The 18,811-nt window shown below is 39.0% G+C and overlaps 1 protein-coding gene across 1 annotated transcript; it reads left to right on the top strand.

Moving 5' to 3' along the window:
- Window positions 1–911: 911 nt before the first annotated feature.
- On the top strand, window positions 912–17,266 carry rhot1b (ras homolog family member T1). The gene is made up of 19 exons (XM_080519377.1): window positions 912–1,164; window positions 3,339–3,397; window positions 3,492–3,573; window positions 3,903–3,946; window positions 4,033–4,086; window positions 4,220–4,272; window positions 5,111–5,219; window positions 6,277–6,378; window positions 7,034–7,132; window positions 7,289–7,397; window positions 7,609–7,729; window positions 7,935–8,019; window positions 8,444–8,589; window positions 9,118–9,218; window positions 9,535–9,665; window positions 10,718–10,801; window positions 12,601–12,723; window positions 12,809–13,011; window positions 16,171–17,266. The coding sequence occupies exons 1-19, from the start codon at window positions 1,128–1,130 to the stop codon at window positions 16,286–16,288; spliced, it is 1,860 nt and encodes a 619-aa protein (XP_080375503.1). The 5' UTR covers window positions 912–1,127; the 3' UTR covers window positions 16,289–17,266.
- Window positions 17,267–18,811: the final 1,545 nt, after the last annotated feature.

Consider the following 18,811-nt stretch of genomic DNA (forward strand, 5'->3'; position numbering starts at 1 on the left):
AGAAGATGAACACACATACTCAAAATGAATAATCAATTTTTATGCGCATGAAAAAGTCAACACTTGAACCTATACCTTGTCACTATGAAGCATCGCTATCCATTACATTGTTTCCTCGCTCCAAATCCGATCTCCTGAAATTGTGTAAGCGGACTCATGAAAAAGTTAAATTGCATGAATTATGTGGACTAATTTTGATTTCATTCATGGCCTAATAATATATCATTAACTTTTCAAGGTGATCAGAGGGATCCACTTTCCCCCCTGGTACTGACAGGAATCTGATTGTTTCTTTTAATCAAAAAATGAACTACTAAAAGTCACCTTGGTCCATGACACTCAGAGAATAATATTTAAGCACGTTGCAACGTTTCTTTCAAACAATGTACGTCTATTGTGTCCAAGCAAAAGACATAATAAAGTACACTTTTATTGTTTTAAAAATTTTGTTTGAAAACATCTGTCGCCGGTGGCGCCCTCGGATGTTCAGGGAGTGTGTTCCAAGGCATCTGGGCAACAGAGGAAAAGGCCAGGCTTGATCATGGACTCAATACTGAGAGGGACGGGGAGCCAGTGAAGAGATATGCCCGGATGTGTGATCGTGTTGCATTTGTCTATTAAAAATAAATAAATAAATAAAAGACATTCCTGAGCACTGCTTGTGCACCTTCATCCAAGTCTCCCGAAGCCATCCACATGCTGACCAAGGTGCTCCACCCTGCAGGGTGCAGGGATGCTCCACTGTGCGCCTCCTCATGTGACCTGGATGAAAGTGGGCGGGGCGCAGCGCAGCACGCATGACTGCTGTCACAGTCAAGTTAGTGTGAGCAGGCTTGCAACATATACACACACACACACACACACAGCAGCTCCGGCACCGTCTCCTCTGTAGATTACCTTTAAACACCGGGTCTGTGCAGATTTCTGCCGGTTTGCACGCATCCGCAGCGGGAATCGTTCTACCGGGAGGCTCCGGGGCTGAAACCGGAGCTGAAATGCGGACGTAGCCGATCAGCGAGGCGGAGCCAGGCCGAGGGAGAGCTGGCTGACTGGATCCTTCATCCCGACAGGAGCATAAATGTTGCACATAAAGCGGGTTACCGACGCGGTTGACGACGCTGGAGAAGATGCGCAAGGACGTGCGGATATTGCTGGTGGGAGAGCGTGAGTGTCCGTGTTGGATGAGGCGCTTCCCCTCCATGGAGGTCTGCATGGAGCCTCCATAGCTCAATGCGCCGGCAGGGAACAGTAGAACAGAGCAATGCATTAAGACAGTCACATTAGAAATAACGAGAACAGTATTCTTGCACCGCTCATAGCCAAATGTGTATGTATTTATTCACAATATGGAATTTCACGCGCCATCCCGTCATGTCATAGTCACTTCTCAGTGCGACCACTTTTGAAATTAGATTCAGACCTTCTGATCAGCTTTTTCTAAATTCTTTCATCATATAAAAGTCATTTAATATGTGTATATAAAATTGCTTGTCTGAAACGTGCTTTGATAGCTCACATGCATGTTAATTCAACCCATATTCTTTATATTCGTGGTAGAATCCAATACTTTAAAGAAACTTTTGTATTATTCATAGTCATTTTTTAACAGCTGGACTTCACTTGAGAATGTCTGTCTGTCTGTCTGTCTGTCTGTCTGTCTGTCTGTCTGTCTGTCTGTCTGTCTGTCTGTCTGTCTGTCTGTCTGTCTATCTATCTATCTATCTATCTATCTATCTATCTATCTATCTATCTATCTATCTATCTATCTATCTATCTATCTATCTATCTATCTATCTATCTATCTATCTATCTATCTATCTATCTATCTATCTATCTATATGTGTGTGTGTGAGAAAGACTATAAGGTGCTTTTATTTGAGTACAAATGTACAGTACTCTAGGTATTATTGTAGGAAGTATCTTACATATGTAGATGTTTCACAGAAAAAAAGAAAAACAAGTCATTTTAAACGTACATTAACTCATTTATTGTGAAAATCAAAAGCAAATATAATATTTTATATTATTCAAAAAAAATTTGGTAGAGCAATCAAGATTATTCAAAAATAGTTTGAACCTTTTTAGTTCATGTGTTTTTAGTGTCAAGATAACTTATAAAATGGTGGTTTTCAAGACACACCTATATATTTGTGCATGCATTATAGCTGCTCTGCATATTTTGTGTAGGAGGATGCCACCTTCCATGCTTTTTCAGACCAATGGACAGATAATATTTCCAAATATTCAATTGTCCTCCTTTGTGTTTGGTGTTATACACAATAGAATACGTTTTCCTCGCTGGTTGTTCAAGTATGCAGTGAAAACCACTTTGTGCAGAGAGTTTAAATTACAGCTGAGCCAAAGGGACAATTGTATCATGTTATAATTTGTTTAACTCTTTCCGGGGTCCATCCATCCATACGTACATCCCTACATCCATCCTTCCATCCAGGAAGTGAAAATAATAGCGATGGGGGGGATCCACCTGGGACAAGGTTACACATGACAGACAATCCTGACATGCACACTCTGATCTGAACGAGTAGTTTAGAGTTATTGGTGAAGACTCAAACACAAAATCAAACTACAACCAAGGGAAAAGTTAGTTATGTTACTCTCCAATATTTTCTTATTTGTTATCCTTGCTTTACCACACCGTAAAGTTTGTTGTAATTCCTTGCAGCAAAAACAAATTTACATGTATTGGAGATCTGAATGAACGGCAACATGTCTGTATCAAGAGAAATAAATCCTCAGTGTTTTTAATGACGTTTGTAGTTAATAGAAACTTTCTGACAGTGATACAAGCATCATTGTTTCTTTGGTGATGCAGGAGTGGGACGTGACAGTGTTACTGTTCTGAAACACAGTTCTGATAATTGTACTTTACATTAGCATTTGTGTCTTTTACTGTCATTTGAATCCAGTTATCTGCAATTTTTACTCTGTAGATTTTCCAAACACAATACTTACTTTTGTTTTAATAGAATTTTCCAGATTGGATGAATTCTCTGTGGCTTTTTGCGCCATTTCATGCATTCCCAATACCAGAATGTACGTCAACCTGATTAAGAATGTTTTTCTGTTTTGTGCATGAAGGTTAAAAAAGGCATTAACATTTTTATTATATTGCTATTGTCCATATTGTAAAATGTGTGTCCAAGTCACATGAAATGCAAGCTTTGAGGGCAACAATAATTATTTCATGTTGAATTAACATCTGGCATCTCTGATCTTCATCATATCACTTTCACTTTAATTATAATGAGTTGGTGCGTCAGGCGCCGCTGGGATTTAACAAGAGAAAGTGTAGTCACTGAGTCTCCGTCTCTCCACAGCCAAGGTTGGGAAGACGTCTCTCATCATGTCGCTGGTCAGCGAGGAGTTCCCAAATGTGGTGTGTTCACACTTATTGCTTTTTTGATGCTTTTCATTCATTTTTATTGTGTTACTGCTGCTGCTGTGCTGATTAACTGTTGTTCCTGTCCCAGGTTCCCTACCGAGCTGAGGAGATCACCATCCCTGCAGATGTCACACCAGAGAGAGTCCCCACACACATCGTCGACTATTCTGGTACTTTGATGAACCTGATGGTTTTTTTGTGTTTAGCAATAGAGGAAGTTGCCACGACATGCCACAAGATGTATTGCGATGTATCATCTCAAACTGTGCTCATTTACTAAATTATACAAAAAGTTTAAAAATTTTGTTTCTGCTGCTCATGCCAAGTTCTCCTTGGTTCTGTTGGCGTAAAACAACACCAAAAAGACGAAGAAAAGTATTTCCTTTAAAACAAATTGGGGTTAATGCGTCTACTTTTAACATATATTACAAAATATGTCACTGCACCGTCTTTGTTTATAGTTTATACTTATTCAACACTTTTTTTTTTCCGTCTACAGAGGCCGAGCAGACGGATGAGCAGTTGTTTCAGGAGATTTCCAAGGTGAGTAAATAAATTATCCTCCAATCAGTCATGAGCGATTAAGGTTGGGTGAAAGTCTAATTTGCGTCTATGTTGGTTCTTTTTAGGCAAATGTGATTTGCATCGTCTACTCTGTCAACAACAAGACGTCCATCGAGAAGGTGGGTTACCTCTTCTACCATATTTAATCTGTCGTAACTTGTGTCAAATATCACATTCGTCACCACAAAACAGTTATTATGAGCTGTGAACCGAAATAGTAAAGATGTATAACATTTGTCTTTGTTTTTCTAGGTGACAAGTCACTGGATTCCTCTTATAACTGAGAACACGGACAAGGACAGCAGGTATGTGCCAACAGATTTACGTTTTCTCCGTTTTTTTTAAAGGAGAAAAAGAAAATCTGTTATGAATACACAGCATAGCGGAAACTCTTTAAATCACCGGTTTGTGTAGGAGTACCAGTCATTCACCCTTTTAATTCAAAAGCTACCCGTAAGTAGAGAAATAAACTTTACACCCATATACTAGTATTTAGGAATGTACTTAAACTCCAGCAGTGCAACCATTCAATCAAGGATTTTAAAAACGCAATAATGTTGAATAACAGACATATATTCCAAATTATCTTGGTAATTCATAAAAAAGGGGCACTCATAAAATTGAAAAGGTTTGGATTCACATGGTTTGAAAAGAGGAAAGTGTTTCTTATGGTTATAAGCATAAATTGGACTAATGCCAATGTACGACCTGAGCTCCACTTTCTATTTTTTGGTGCCGAAGAGAGAAAAATACATCACTCAAAAGATGGCGTGAGATAAACTGAGACATACATGAGTTCCTCGGCAGTGCTCACTCAGTGCACGTCTTCCGACGCTCTACCGTCATCAAATCAACATGAATCCAGTTATCAAGCCATACGAGGGTTGAAGTTTTCCACTGGACGGATGATGTGCAGTCACATGTTGATTTATCTCCCCACGGCCTTCCTTGTCCGGATGAAGCAGCTGTGCAAATGTGGCATTCCGATGGACAAGTTTCAGCCTCTATGAAATGAGCCATGTCTTTTCCCAGAGGGGGGGAAATGAGAAAATCGAGATGAGTTCTGTGTGTAGCTTAAAGGCACTGCTATTAACCTTACATTCATGTTACATGTGTGTGTGTGTGCACGTGTGATCTCTTCAGGGTTCCTTTGATCCTGGTGGGGAACAAGTCTGACTTGGTGGAGCACAGCAGCATGGAGACCATCTTGCCCATTATGAACCAGTACAGTGAGATTGAGACGTGTGTCGAGGTGAGGCCACCTTTACTGCTGTTTCTCAACACGCACAAGTGTTACAGTTGGTTTCAGTGACAAAGTATTACTATTAAATCTGTTCGTATGTAGCTCATAGATTGTCAACTTTAATGGTGTGCTGGTGTTGTTAGTCTTCTACACAATCAAATTTCCAAAATCAGATTTTCGGTATAGCTCTCCAACACTTCGATTGTTGAAGGTTTGATGTGGCTGAAGACGCATCACAAACATTGTATTTAATAGGGTTCAGCCCTTTCTCCTTTATTACAGTATACAGAATTCAAAATGTCCCAATGCTCATTACATTTTCACAATTTTTGCTTTTAAATGCTGTGATCTCGACAAACCAAAGATGTATGTTGATTTTTGTCCTATTTGTGTGCATACTTTTAACTGTCTTTTTTTTTTTTTTTTTCTCTCGTTTTGTTTCTGTTTTCGTACTTCCTAAAAAAGACCATACTTTTTATTCTGGGTATTTTGTTTTCATAATTACAATGAGGAACCCATGTGTCAGATTTCTGCTTTTCCATTCTGGTACCTGGTATACAGTACTAGAGGCAAAGTGGAACAATATGCACAACTTACCATTAGTCTAACAACCCTGTGGGATCTGTACAATCAATGTGTCTCATCACAAAAAAAACAAAACAAAAACAAAGTTCCTACTCATTTTGTTTTTCTAAAGTAGTTTTGCTGTGACTTATGATGCATGTGGTACCTTTATGCAGCCCTGACGATCACCTGTCTTTGCATCACCTGAGTCCTTTTCAGACGGGTTAATTAGATCAGACACACCCCAGAGACGGATCCTGTGTGTTAATACCACGTCTGGCTACGACTTACCGTACCTCATACACACCTACATACGACACAGCCTGGGAGGTAAACGCAGCTCTGCTTTGCTGTGACGCTGGCAGCATAATAGAGGTCCTGCAGCACTGGGCTGCAAAACACTTCTTTATTTGATTGTATATGCGTTATGTTAAAGAGCTGCACGACATTACGGAAAGGAGCTCGTGATTTATGAATTTCCTTTTTTCTTCTTTGTTTATAGTGTTCTGCAAAGAACTTGAAGAATATCTCAGAGCTGTTCTACTATGCACAGAAGGCCGTCCTCCACCCCACAGGTCCCCTCTACTGTCCAGAGAAAAAAGACGTGAGAGCAAAATGAACAGCGTGAACTGCTTTTGTCTTCCTCGCCGCTTGTTTGGAATCAAGCCCTACATTTGATACATGTGACAGTTAAACAATTTCTTCACTGACAGAAGAATGCTAGAACGCTAAGGGAGAAAAATAGACACTTTTTCATGATATCACTGCACTACAGCTGTAATCTTTCTCCATTCTAAAGACTTAATTGTAAGAACTGTATTTCTCATACAAACATTTTGCACCTGGAATCTAAGCTTCCTTGGATTACATCTTCAGTTTATATATACGTTAATTGATTTTTCTTGGGGAAATTACTCCTCCACAATCTACCCACTCTATTTCAGGGTGGTGGGGGAGGCTAGATTTATCTAATAGCTCTTTTCCAACAACAGCCCCCCTCCCCAACAAAATCACAGGAAAAATAGTAAAGCCATTTACCAGTACAATGACAAGGTATGACAAATGGTAAATAACCACATTTACCAATCAAGCAGTGCATCAGTCCTTGTTTCATTGTATTTTGGTAAAAAGGGAAGATTCTAGAATCTAAAAAGTAAAAGTGCTTCTCCTGGGTTCACACTGAATTTCAAGTTATCTCATTTAATGAACTTGAATTATTATTTTTATTATAATTATTATTATGTCTCATTGATTTCCAGATGAAATCACATTGCGTGAAGGCTCTGACTCGAATCTTCAAAGTGTCGGATTTGGACAATGACGGAATCCTGAACGATGTTGAACTCAACTTTTTCCAGGTAAAAAAAAAAAAAAAAGCTGCTTTGCTTTGCAGACTTGTTGACCTCTGCCATGCTGGGTTCATAAAATGATTGAGACTCCATTAACCTCCGTGTGAAGTGGGACTTTGTTGCCATTTAGTCGTAGCAGCAATGTTTCTGTGTGCCTTCTCTCAGCGGACGTGCTTTAACACCCCGCTGGAGCCTCAGGCGTTGGAGGACGTAAAAAATGTGGTGAGGAAGAACCTGATTGATGGAGTCTGCAACAACGGCCTCACGTTGAAAGGTAAAGTAGTGGTATTCTTAAGCGGAACTCTGAATTAATTGCATTTTGGTGGTATTGTTCTGGTATTTTATTTAATTTATATTTGATATAGTATCATGTTGTTCTATTAATAGTGTTACTTGTTGTATTTTTTTCTTCTCCTTTTATTTTCATAGCACTTTGAAAAAGTTTGGGTTTTAAAGCTGCTGTATGTAATACCTTTGCTCTGCAGGCTTTCTCTTCCTCCACACACTGTTCATTCAGCGAGGTCGTCACGAGACCACCTGGACGGTGCTGAGGAGGTTTGGCTATGACGACGATCTGGAACTCAATGAGGACTATCTGTTTCCCCCGTGAGTTTCACTCAGACGTCCTGATAAACGACTGATTTACTGGAAAATCTAATTATGTTTTTGACTGAAGTGCAAAATGGACCAATTCCTTAATATGTATCCCAAATGTATGAATCTTTTCTCACTCCAGTTTGTGTCTTTGTGTGGATATATTAACATTTGTGTGTGAATATTGCACTACATTGTCAGACCTGACTCTCTCCAGGTTGAAAATCCCTCCAGACTGCACGACTGAACTCAACCACAACGCCTACCTCTTCCTGCAGAGCATCTTTGACAAACATGACAAGGTATAATCCTGTGTTTTCTACCGTCTTTGGACCTCTACCCTAAAGAGACACCAACTGTAACAAAGCTGCTCTACGCCCAGCTCTCCACAAATCCAATACACACTTCCAAAGCCTCCAATGACCACCTGTCGAACTGCGATTGAATGTTTGACCTCTGAGGAGGGATTGATGGGAGAATTAGCTGCAGGGTTGCGGGGAAAGTCAGAGTGAATGTGACAGCTTCCGCTGAGATCTGCTTTCTGCCTCCTGCTGTGAATGTGGACTTCAGCGCATCATGTTTGTTTCCTCTGGTAGAAATCATCACATGGGAAATGAGACAAATGCAGATTTCCACACTTTACTCTGAAATCTATTCCCGCCAGAAGCCATGTTGTAGTGTTTTTGCTCTGTTTGCATGATACCAACTCAACTTTGCTTCTCTCAGGATCGTGACTGTGCCTTGTCACCAGATGAGCTGAGGGACCTGTTTGATGTTTTTTCATACATGCCCTGGGGTCCGGATGTCAATAACACAGTTTGCACTAATGAGCAGGGCTGGATAACATACCAGGGGTATCTCTCACAGTGGACGTAAGTAACCGTTTAACTAAAGCGTCTATATTAAATGATTGTTGCCTGCGGTGTCCTTTTCTGACACCAGTGTAAAACAATGCTTTTCTAACATTAAAAACTATAAACAAAGGCTATATTTAGCTCATAAATACATCCGAAATACAAGATGAAGTATCTGTATGTCAAAGAGTCAACACATTCAGTATAATTCAAAATCCTAATTGGACATTTTTTTTTAACTGTAACTTGGTTAAAACCTGGAAGGACAAGTGGAATTTTTACTTTGAGCCAAAGTGGCTTAAACATTTTCCAACATGTATTATTGTTAGAGAATCTTGTCCAAGGAAATGAACTTTGACCTGCAGACATGCATGAGTTTAGAAGGTGAATTCAAACCTCCTTGCATCCAAAGTCAAATGTAAATATAGCCAGAGGTCTTAATAGTATTTTACTTATTTTCAGTCTCTGTAATGAAACAAAGCTATAAATGATGTCAGTGTTCATATCTTACTATTTTTACCTTCTGCTTGCTTTTTTGTTTTTCAGGTTAACAACTTACCTGGATGTGCAGCGATGCCTGGAGTACTTAGGCTACCTTGGTTACTCTATAATCGCTGAGCAGGAGTCTCAGGCTGCAGGAATTACAGGTTAGTCGACGATAGTTGACAGTTATGCTTTCACTACAACGTTTTACCCTTCCTTCCTATTTCACATAACACTTTAGATTATGAGTGGTTGAACCTTACACAAATTGATTCTGTAGTCGCCACAGGGCTTACTTGCATGTCGACAGCCACACACTGTGAATTTGAAGCTTTATGTTTGAGATGTTCATTCTCTTGTTTTGAGGGATTTGCTTCATGGAACTGTTTACTTGATGATATGAGGTGATGGAGCAGTGATTGTTGTTGTTGTCTGCTCTGATCTTCTCTGTGTGTTGTGTGGGTGTGTGTGTGTTTCTAGTGACCCGAGATAAGAAGATTGACCTGCAAAAGAAGCAGACCCAGCGGGGTGTCTTTCGCTGTAATGTATTTGGAGACATTGGCAGCGGCAAGAGCGGCTTCCTGCAGGCCTTTCTGGGTAAAAACCTCATGGTGAGCAGAATAAACATACAGTTATCTTGTACATGCAGAGTAGAATTTGTACAGTACAGTGCCAGGATTGACAATTAATAGACAATGTTCACCCTTTAACCCAATGCAAAGTGAATGACGAGAAGAAGGTTCACCGTTCGATGACCACCATTTGTACCCAAAACAGCTTCAATTCTTTAAATCAGAGGCTTCCAAACTATTGCTCACCAGCCAACTGTGGCATAGTTTTCCTCCATTTAATTTATTTTACACACTTGAATAAACAAAAAAATATATTAGTAGTAGATGTACATGTATGTATATGTAATTTTTCTCCACCTGTGGCCAATGTGTACTGCCCTCAACTTTTTTGAAATCTCTCTGCAGTTATATTGTTTAAAACACAATGGCACACCGTTACTCTCAGGATTCTTAATTTGTCTTCACACCTTCAGATAATACTTGTTTTTTTTAATATATGATAAGGATTATTGTTCTCTGCTGGACAACAAATCTGAAGCCAATGAACTCTTATTTTCCTGTTTTGTGTTGTATGACAGAATAACAGCTTTTCTTTCATATGTTACTCAAACTGTTGCACAGTAATGTAAATCTAAAAACACACTTTCAGTGTCAGTCAGGTCGTGCCAGATGGCTGACATCATTAAATGTGTTTTTTCGATGAAGTAATCACCTGTTTCTTTGGAACTTTTCTTCACTGTCGCTTCCCCTGCTCATAATGAAAGAGTTTTGGTACTATTGTTCCAGTTTTTCACTTTAAGTAAAGACTGTCAGATAATTGGCGCAATGCAAATGACATTTATCTGAATTAAAGCTCAGACGTTGGGAACCCTTGTAAAAAATCATGAGGCTCAGTTGGGCCAGAGGTGTAGGTTTACTACTGTCAACCAGTGAGGAAGATATCCTCTTCTAATGTTCTCATTAATAGTCAAATATACTTAAATCTGGCTGTTTGGATTTGCACTGCAGGAAGTCTATTATACACATTTGTCATTTGTTTGTTTATTTCATGTCATGTTTTAAATAGTTGTTGGGTTTTTTTTCATCTTCAGCACCAAAAAACAATTAACGAGGAGCACAGATCTTACTACGCCATCAGTACCACCTATGTTTATGGCCAGGAGAAATACCTTCTCGTGAGTATCACAGATATCGTCATTATTCAATGAGCCACCACCTTTTCAAACCTCTTGGATTAGATTTATTATGATGTTGTACCTGCTTTCTAGTAGTTTTCGTATTTCCGCGCTCTCATAAATGGTCTAAATATTATTGGTATGAGTAGTATGCATGCCAAATCCTGTCAGTTTCAACAATATAGGAAATGTCAACTAACCATTTGACCAGTGAATGATTTAAAATGTCCATCCTGGTAATCAGAATAATTATCAATTCAAATAAAACATGATCAAATATGTCATGATATACGCATGTGGTTTCTAAATTGATTGACTGAAACTTCTACTGAGATTTGTCACTTTAATGTAGTTTCCCCCTTCATTTTGTTTCTAAGTGTGTATGCTGTTGAGCAAAAAATCCAAGTGACCACGAAGTGTTTGTCAGGCCTGACGCAGACTCTGTCAGTATAAGCTTCTTATCAGGCTCAACTGATGCTTGTGTCAGACAGGCATTATTCTGTACTGGCTTGACAGATGTAATGGCATTAGATTATATATTGAAATATATGCACGCTGAGCTTTTGATATGCCCTCAAAATGCACATTACTCTGATTAGGACATCAAGTGATCCACAATAACTTTGATGAACGGCTATTATGTCATATTTTGTATTTTAACCGCAGTACAAAAAACATCATTGTGTTTTTAATGAAAATAATAGGCATTGAGCTAATGTGATCAACCGCTTGACACGGAAGTTCCTTCCTGCTGGTGTGCGAGTCTTTTTAAAGAATATTAGCACACAGACTGTTCCTGTGTGTGAACGCTGCAGTGACTCGTACATCCTGAGCACAAAGGACTCCTCAGTGTGGCTCCATCCTGTCAGCACTGAAATGCTTCATCACAGTGGCAGGTTATGCATTTATCTTTGTTTAGTGTCCCCAGAGATCTGATTTATTACTCTGTCATTTCTTAAAAGTAAAAATGTGTTTGACACATTTTGGAAGTCGGAATAGTATTGATCCCCACCATTGGAGGAAAAAAATAAACATCTTGCAATTTCATCGAACATGATCTAATGTCAGAATATATTGGAGGATTTTGTTGTAAAAGCTCCTTCAGAAGCCCACAGAGATATGGCAAAAGGATTTCAAACATTAGTGTAGTAACTTAGTCTAAACTCACCTATACTTAAAACTTAAATGATTTAATCTAAACACAAAACCTGTTTTTGTTTTTGTTTTGACTTTTGTGCTGCAGTTGCATTTTGTGGGGTTCACCTTTCTGTCTGACACCTGATGGGACAGTAAACATGTTGCTCATTGGTCAAAAACCTTTATGGTTTCTTCTGGTAACAACAACCAGATTCCTCTGTATAAGCTTTGTGTTCACTCACAACATGAATGATGTTCAAATAGAATGGGTTCACTGTGGCTCAGATGTGATAATGGTCTCTCAATCGCAGGGTTGCAGGTTCAATCTTACATCAAGCCTTGTCAATATGTCGAAATGTCCTTGAGCCAAACACGGAACTCCAATTCCTCCCAACAGAGATTGAGTGTACTGAAACACCACTGGTCTGTGTGTGAGTGAATGTGAATAACAATGTAAATTATTTTGATTCTGCTGAAGCAGTGAAAAAAGCTCTGACTTACATCCATTGTGAATCTACACCCAAAAATATACAGAATTTCATGGTTTTCTCCAACAATCCAGGTTATGCCACACATTTTAATGGTGAGGTTCAGGAAATTCGCCCTGTGTTTTTTAAGTCGGAAATAAAAGAGTATAATCAAACCTTTCCATTCGCTTCCAGCTTCATGAAGTATTCCCTGACGATGACTACCTGTCTGATGCTGATCTGGCCTGTGACATCGTCTGCTTGGTCTACGACGTCAGCAACCCGTACTCCTTTGAATACTGCGCCAAAGTCTTCAATGTGAAACACAGTCTCCGTCTCTCACGTCTCAAAACACAGATGTTTGCCCACATTCCCTCACTAACTGCTCTTTTTCCTCCCTCAGCAATACTTCATGGACAGCAAGGTGCCATGTATGATGACAGCAGCCAAGTCCGATCTGCCTGAGGTCAAACAGATGTATGGCTGCAGTCCACTGGAGTTCTGCAGGAGGCACAAGATGCCCCCCCCTCAGTCCTTCACCTGCAACACAGCAGCAGCACCAAGCCGAGACATCTACACCAAACTTGCCACCATGGCCATGTACCCGTACGTATGCAAACGTATAATAACCTCTTGCACTCTGTCGACTATTCACATTTGGTGATCCAAAATGTTTGTTGTCACTTCCAATACTGCATATATTTATGTGCAGGGCATACAGAGGATTGGGCAAATTGTGTTGGTGGTGCAACAATAAACGCTCTAAAAAATGAATTGGATTCGGTAAACACCAACTCTTTACCATCAAAGAAGGATTAATTAAAGCACAAATTGGTCCATTTACTTTAATTCAGCCTGGATTTGAGCAGTCCAGACTACTTTACCTTGATTTTGGGGCAGACAACAGACTAATATAGTTCTGCCTTTTCATTGAAAGAATGAAAGTTACATTAATCTGAAAGGGAGTTTCTGACATTTTACAGCTTCACCTTTCTGTTATTGGTTAACTTTCCCCAAACTGCTAACAAGAAGCAGCAAATCATAATTCCGATGATGAAAACATGTTTTTGTTTCCTGTATTATCACCTTTATTGCATATACCAGCACATGATGTTCAGTAAAAGTTTCGCCCTTCAGAAGAGAAATTTCCTTTTTTCACCATCACATAACGTCATATGCTGTATTGCCTGCATAGCGGCCGTTGCTCAGCAACACAATTTATAGTTTTGTTTATTTGTCCTCTGGGCCTTTTGCAAATTGGACGGGCCAGCTGGTCCTTTTAAATCCTCAGCTATGGTTCTGGAATAAAATGCCTGAGGTGATGAAGTAGCTTATTCACCCACTGTGTGTTTGCCGCTGTAAAATTGGATTGTTTGTTTTAATCTAAAGTTTTAACTATGTTTCCCTGTTCCCCCAGAGATGTTTTTATCAATTTTGACCCAAATGCATGAATGCATTTGAAACAGGCAGAGTTGATTGGAAGCTTTTTTTGGTAAATATTTAGGGAACCAAACATATCTGTTCTCGTCTTTTTGGCAGTATTATTATTATTAGTGATTATAATTACATGACATATTTAGCCATATATTCTGAAATCAGTGTAAATGTGGTTATTTTTAACTGGTTTTATTATAAATGGATCACCTGCAATAGTATTGTCAATAACTGCATAAGGCAACAAAGGTGAATTCAATAAGTGAATTATCATTTTATATTTTATTAACCAAAGTGTTGCAGTTTCCATTCTCGAAGACATTTTATTTTGCTTCGTATAATGGTTTCAATAAAAAGCTCTACTTAGCATTCCCTGAGGGATTTTTCCCACTCGCTGCGCGTGTCAGCATCCGACATCCTGCACGTCAATCTGCAGGCATGACTGCGCTCCGTTATCTCCCCCCCCCGGACATGTTGGTTTTAGTGTGCTTGAAACCCTGGGAGAGATTGACGTTGTGGCTCAGCAGGGAGTCTGTGTATCAACAGAGCACAACGCTGGGGAAGTCAGACTGCAGTTCACTGTCAACACTAAATACCTGTGTGCACATTGCTGTGGTACATAGCTGTAACTGTTCAGAGGCTTTATCCTCAACCGGCTAAAAGGAAATGATTCAAACTTTGGTACAAAACATTACCTGAAAATGTAATTGCTGCAATGTTGAAAAATCAGTGCTGTGCAACTATTTGTAAAGTAGTAATTTATTACCATTGCTATTATATAAGTATTAAAGCTTATTGGATGTATTATTGTTTGTGTGTTGCTGTGACAACAATAATACATTTACAAAATAAAACGTTTTTTACGCTGCTAATGCCTGAACTGACAGTGGTCTTGGTGAACAGGACAGAGAGAGACAGCAGCTCTGCAGCTGTTCTTGTGCTTCCATATACATCAGAAGTTTTAGTACGTCTATGTGTAGTAGTTTTAATAGTATAAATAGTTTCATGATAACAATGTGTCCTTAGTGTGTTACAGCCTAAAGATGTGGCTTCACAGTAACAAATTACTTCAATGGGTTATTTCATAAATACAAAATATATTCGACAAATTCACCTGAGTTGCATTTTATCCTCCATGAGATTCTCTCATTCAATTCTATTGATGGTGACGGTCTCCTTCAACTCAGTGTTTTTTTTTTCTCTCTCCCCTGTTGTGTGTGCTTCGACATGTGTGTAAACCCTACTGAGGATTGGTGTGTGTGTGTGTGTGTGTGTGTGTGTGTGTGTGTGTGTGTGTGTGTGTGTGTGTGTGTGTGTGTGTGTGTGTGTGTGTGTGTGTGTGTGTGTGTGTGTGTGTGTGTGTGTGTGTGTGTGTGTGTGTGTGTGTGTGTGTGTGTGTTTTGTGTTCTCTCTCTCTCTCTCTCTCTCTCTCTCTCTCTCTCCCTCCTCAGCCACGCCCGGCTGCGCTGCATGTGCACCTGTAACAGGTGCACATTCTGCTTGTGTCAGAATTTTCTCAACTCTGAGCTGCTGCAGACGGTCAGGGCCAAACTCTACGCTGTGGTGCTCAGAAGGTCTCCAGCAAACTTCTCTTCCTCTCCGTGTTTATCATCATCACTCTCTTTTTAATCGCTCAGCATGCTTTAATACAGATGTTCGCTGCTGTTAGAACAGTCGAGATATGTTCAATGAGATAATGTTTTGTCTTCACTTTGCATGTAGGTGACGTCTTTATTTACTTCTTCCATTTATGTAATACACTCCTGAAGCACTGATTTGCATTTCCCCTCCTTCAAGTTCCCAGCCCTTTGATTTTGTCCTGTTTGGTGTCTTCATTTTAATATTTTTCACATTACTTGTGGCTGTTCTGTATTGACTCTGTAAGCATCTTTTTCTATATTTGATTTCAGCCCTGTCATCATTCAGCTTCCCCGGTGTGGTCTTCTCCCTCATGGCTCACCCAACCAACTTGATCTAACTCACATCTGTCATTTTTATACGTTCCTTCATCCTACCACTCGTCTTTTTTGATGACTTTTGCTTTCTCAGCTCCTTATTTTGAAGCTCCCTGTAATGTTTCAGTTGTTGTCACATTTCACAGCTTCATTCACCACTTTAATTTCAGACTTATGATGCTAGGTTAAAGAGAATTAGTGCGGTTTTCTTTCAATGTTTGATTGGATACGGAAAAGCTGAGGAGAGTCAGTGTCATGTTCGAGTTCCGAGTATTTCTTGAAGCAAAGGCTCTCTTTTCTTCATCCTTTTGATTTTTCATCTCAGCTGCACGTCTCTTGAATCTTACCGTCTCTTGGTCTCATTTCTGTTCGTCAGACATGTCAGCCAAGCAGACCTGAAGAGTTCGACCTTCTGGCTGCGAACGAGCGTCGGGGCCACGGTGTTCGTCGTACTGGGCTTCGCCATGTACAGAGTGCTTCTTAAATCACGATGATCCTCATTCACCCGGCTTCAACCCATCTGGCACTAATTCAAGCTATTTCATCAGTCTGAACCTTATTTTTCCTCATTCGCAGTCAGCATATGACATTCTTGGGAAGATTATTTTTTATTGCTTCACAATTTAATGGTGTTAAAGTGCTTTTTTGGGGGGGAGGGGTAACATTACACAAGCTATATTCCTGTTGTCTGTTTTCACTCCACTATGTTTCTCTTCTTCAGGCAGAAGAGAAAAAGATTTATTTTGTACCAAATTACTAATTTGCTCAATCTTTCATCTGCTAGTGTTTGCAAAGTAAAGATCCTATATTTATATTTTATATTTCTATAAAAGGTAACGTAAGATGCTGGTGAGTTGTAGTGAGTTACAAGTATAGCTGCTTTCAGACTGATTTGAAGAATTACAAGTATAAAAGGGTGTGTTGTGTGGCAATTGAACTGATCCTGTTAAATATGTAAATAACTACATTCATTTGTTCTTGCTGAACAAATTTTGCTCCACAACACAGGTGTTTTAGTTTGACAGTCCACACACAAAGTTGCACAAATGGCCAAAACACTAATTTATTTTTCTAGTTTCTTCATTATTGGAGTTCCTCTCTTAGTTTCTTGATGCAAATCTGTGAAGCTGAGGGCGTGCTTGTCTCCTGTCTTCCCTTCTCAAACACTTTACTCTTCATGTCCAGGTTTGTGTGTGTGTGTGCTAAGAAATAAACCGACACTGTAGATTTTGTATTTGCATGCTTCTGATATTCTGACCACAATCCAGTGTTTGGAGATTCACTCTTTGAAGAAAAAAAAAAAAGGATCCTATGTTACATGCAGCTTGTGGGGTCCCGTTAGTAAAGACTATAGTATTTATTTCATTCCATTTGCTGAACAATGGGTTTGATGGATAGTTGGTTCATTGTTACCTTTGTTTTCAGGTCCAATGGTCAGAAAAAGATGCAAGGGCGTCTCCTTGGATGTTAACGTTTATGCCATTACTTGCCACAGACTTTAGTTCACGTGTTCATTCAGCCCTGCCTTTCCAAAAGTTTACAATAAATCATTATATCTACAACATGTAGTGATGGACTTTTCAATGTGCTCAAACAGTAGTGATTTAAATGAAATTTGATTCTTCTGAATAGGGATTAACACATTTTCAAAGTCGCTCTGCTCATTTATTTAACAGTTTCTCGAATAATTACGAGAAGAAACATTATCTGATACTAAAACATACATTGAGTCTTTCTGTTTAAGATATTCGGATTATATTTACTAGGTAGTTCTGATATGAGGAGAAACAAAACTCTAAGACACAAGAGGGCAGCATTGCTTAAGATGTTGCTAGTAGGAAGCAATTACCAGCTCTGATAAAGACCCAAGTGTGTGAAAACGAGATTAATTAACATTTCACAAGATAAGACTTCATATGACTTGATAGTGAGTTTTCGATTTGTGCTACAATTCTGTTTAAAACGTTTTAACTCATTAATGTACTTTTCCTTCTCAATGCAAACGTCTTCCTCCACCAGAACAAATCTTTATTAAAACAAGTGAAGTCCTTATGAAATTATTTATAAACTGTTCAGCAAGCAGATCGCTTTAACTATTAGTATAATTTGTCAGTTTTAAGCATAAATGTGAATTTATGGTGTGCAGATTGTGATGTTTGTAAAGTTAGTAAAGTCAATAACTCTTCCATTGACCATATTTATCAATTTTCCTGAATAAAAGAATACCTTCATGATGCTCAGAGATTAAGAAGAACTTTTTTACATGTACAGAGTGCAAAACTGCTGAGCTGAATACGTAATGACCTGAGGAGGACCGTTGCAGACTGAATTATCTGGATTTATACTCTTAACCACATGTTTATTTCAGAATGGCTCATGAAACCATGGCTACGGTAAAAGTTCGAATCCATTTTAGGGCTTCAGAGCACCACAGAGACTCAAAATGATCCATATTTGATCTTAAGGTTGTTTTTCTGTTGTGATTTTTTTATTCATTTGTACATCTGAAGCTACTTTACACACACACACACACACACATATATATATTATTATTATTTTTTTTTTTTTTGTTGAAAAATCTGAAATAAACAAGAAACTCCTGATAACGTAATAATCTTCCTGCACAATCTGACAAAATGCCAGCAACTTCCTGTGATTTCAGGTATGTTGGTAGCATAAAAGCATCAAAATATTCCATGAACATTTAATGAGATCGAGGTTAGATGGTTGTGGAGTGTTGTCCATGATATCCTGGGGTTCCACTCAGTTTTTGTAACTCTTTGGCCACCATTGAGCTGCTTTTGCTTGAATTCTTCTTTGACAAACATGCAAAACAGAGGATGCATATCCCCTGAGAAACAACCACAGTTTCATCTTTGTGCTAATTGTTGTGATTCACTGCAGGTGTTTCACGCCAGAGGAGCAAAACAACAATGTTTTATTGATAGTTTGATACACTGTCTTTTCACATACACCCATCTGGTTCAGCCACGAGAGACAACATGACAAGGAACTTC

This window comes from Blennius ocellaris (assembly GCF_963422515.1).
Source record: "Blennius ocellaris genome assembly, chromosome: 3".
In the NCBI taxonomy this organism is placed as follows: domain Eukaryota; kingdom Metazoa; phylum Chordata; class Actinopteri; order Blenniiformes; family Blenniidae; genus Blennius; species Blennius ocellaris.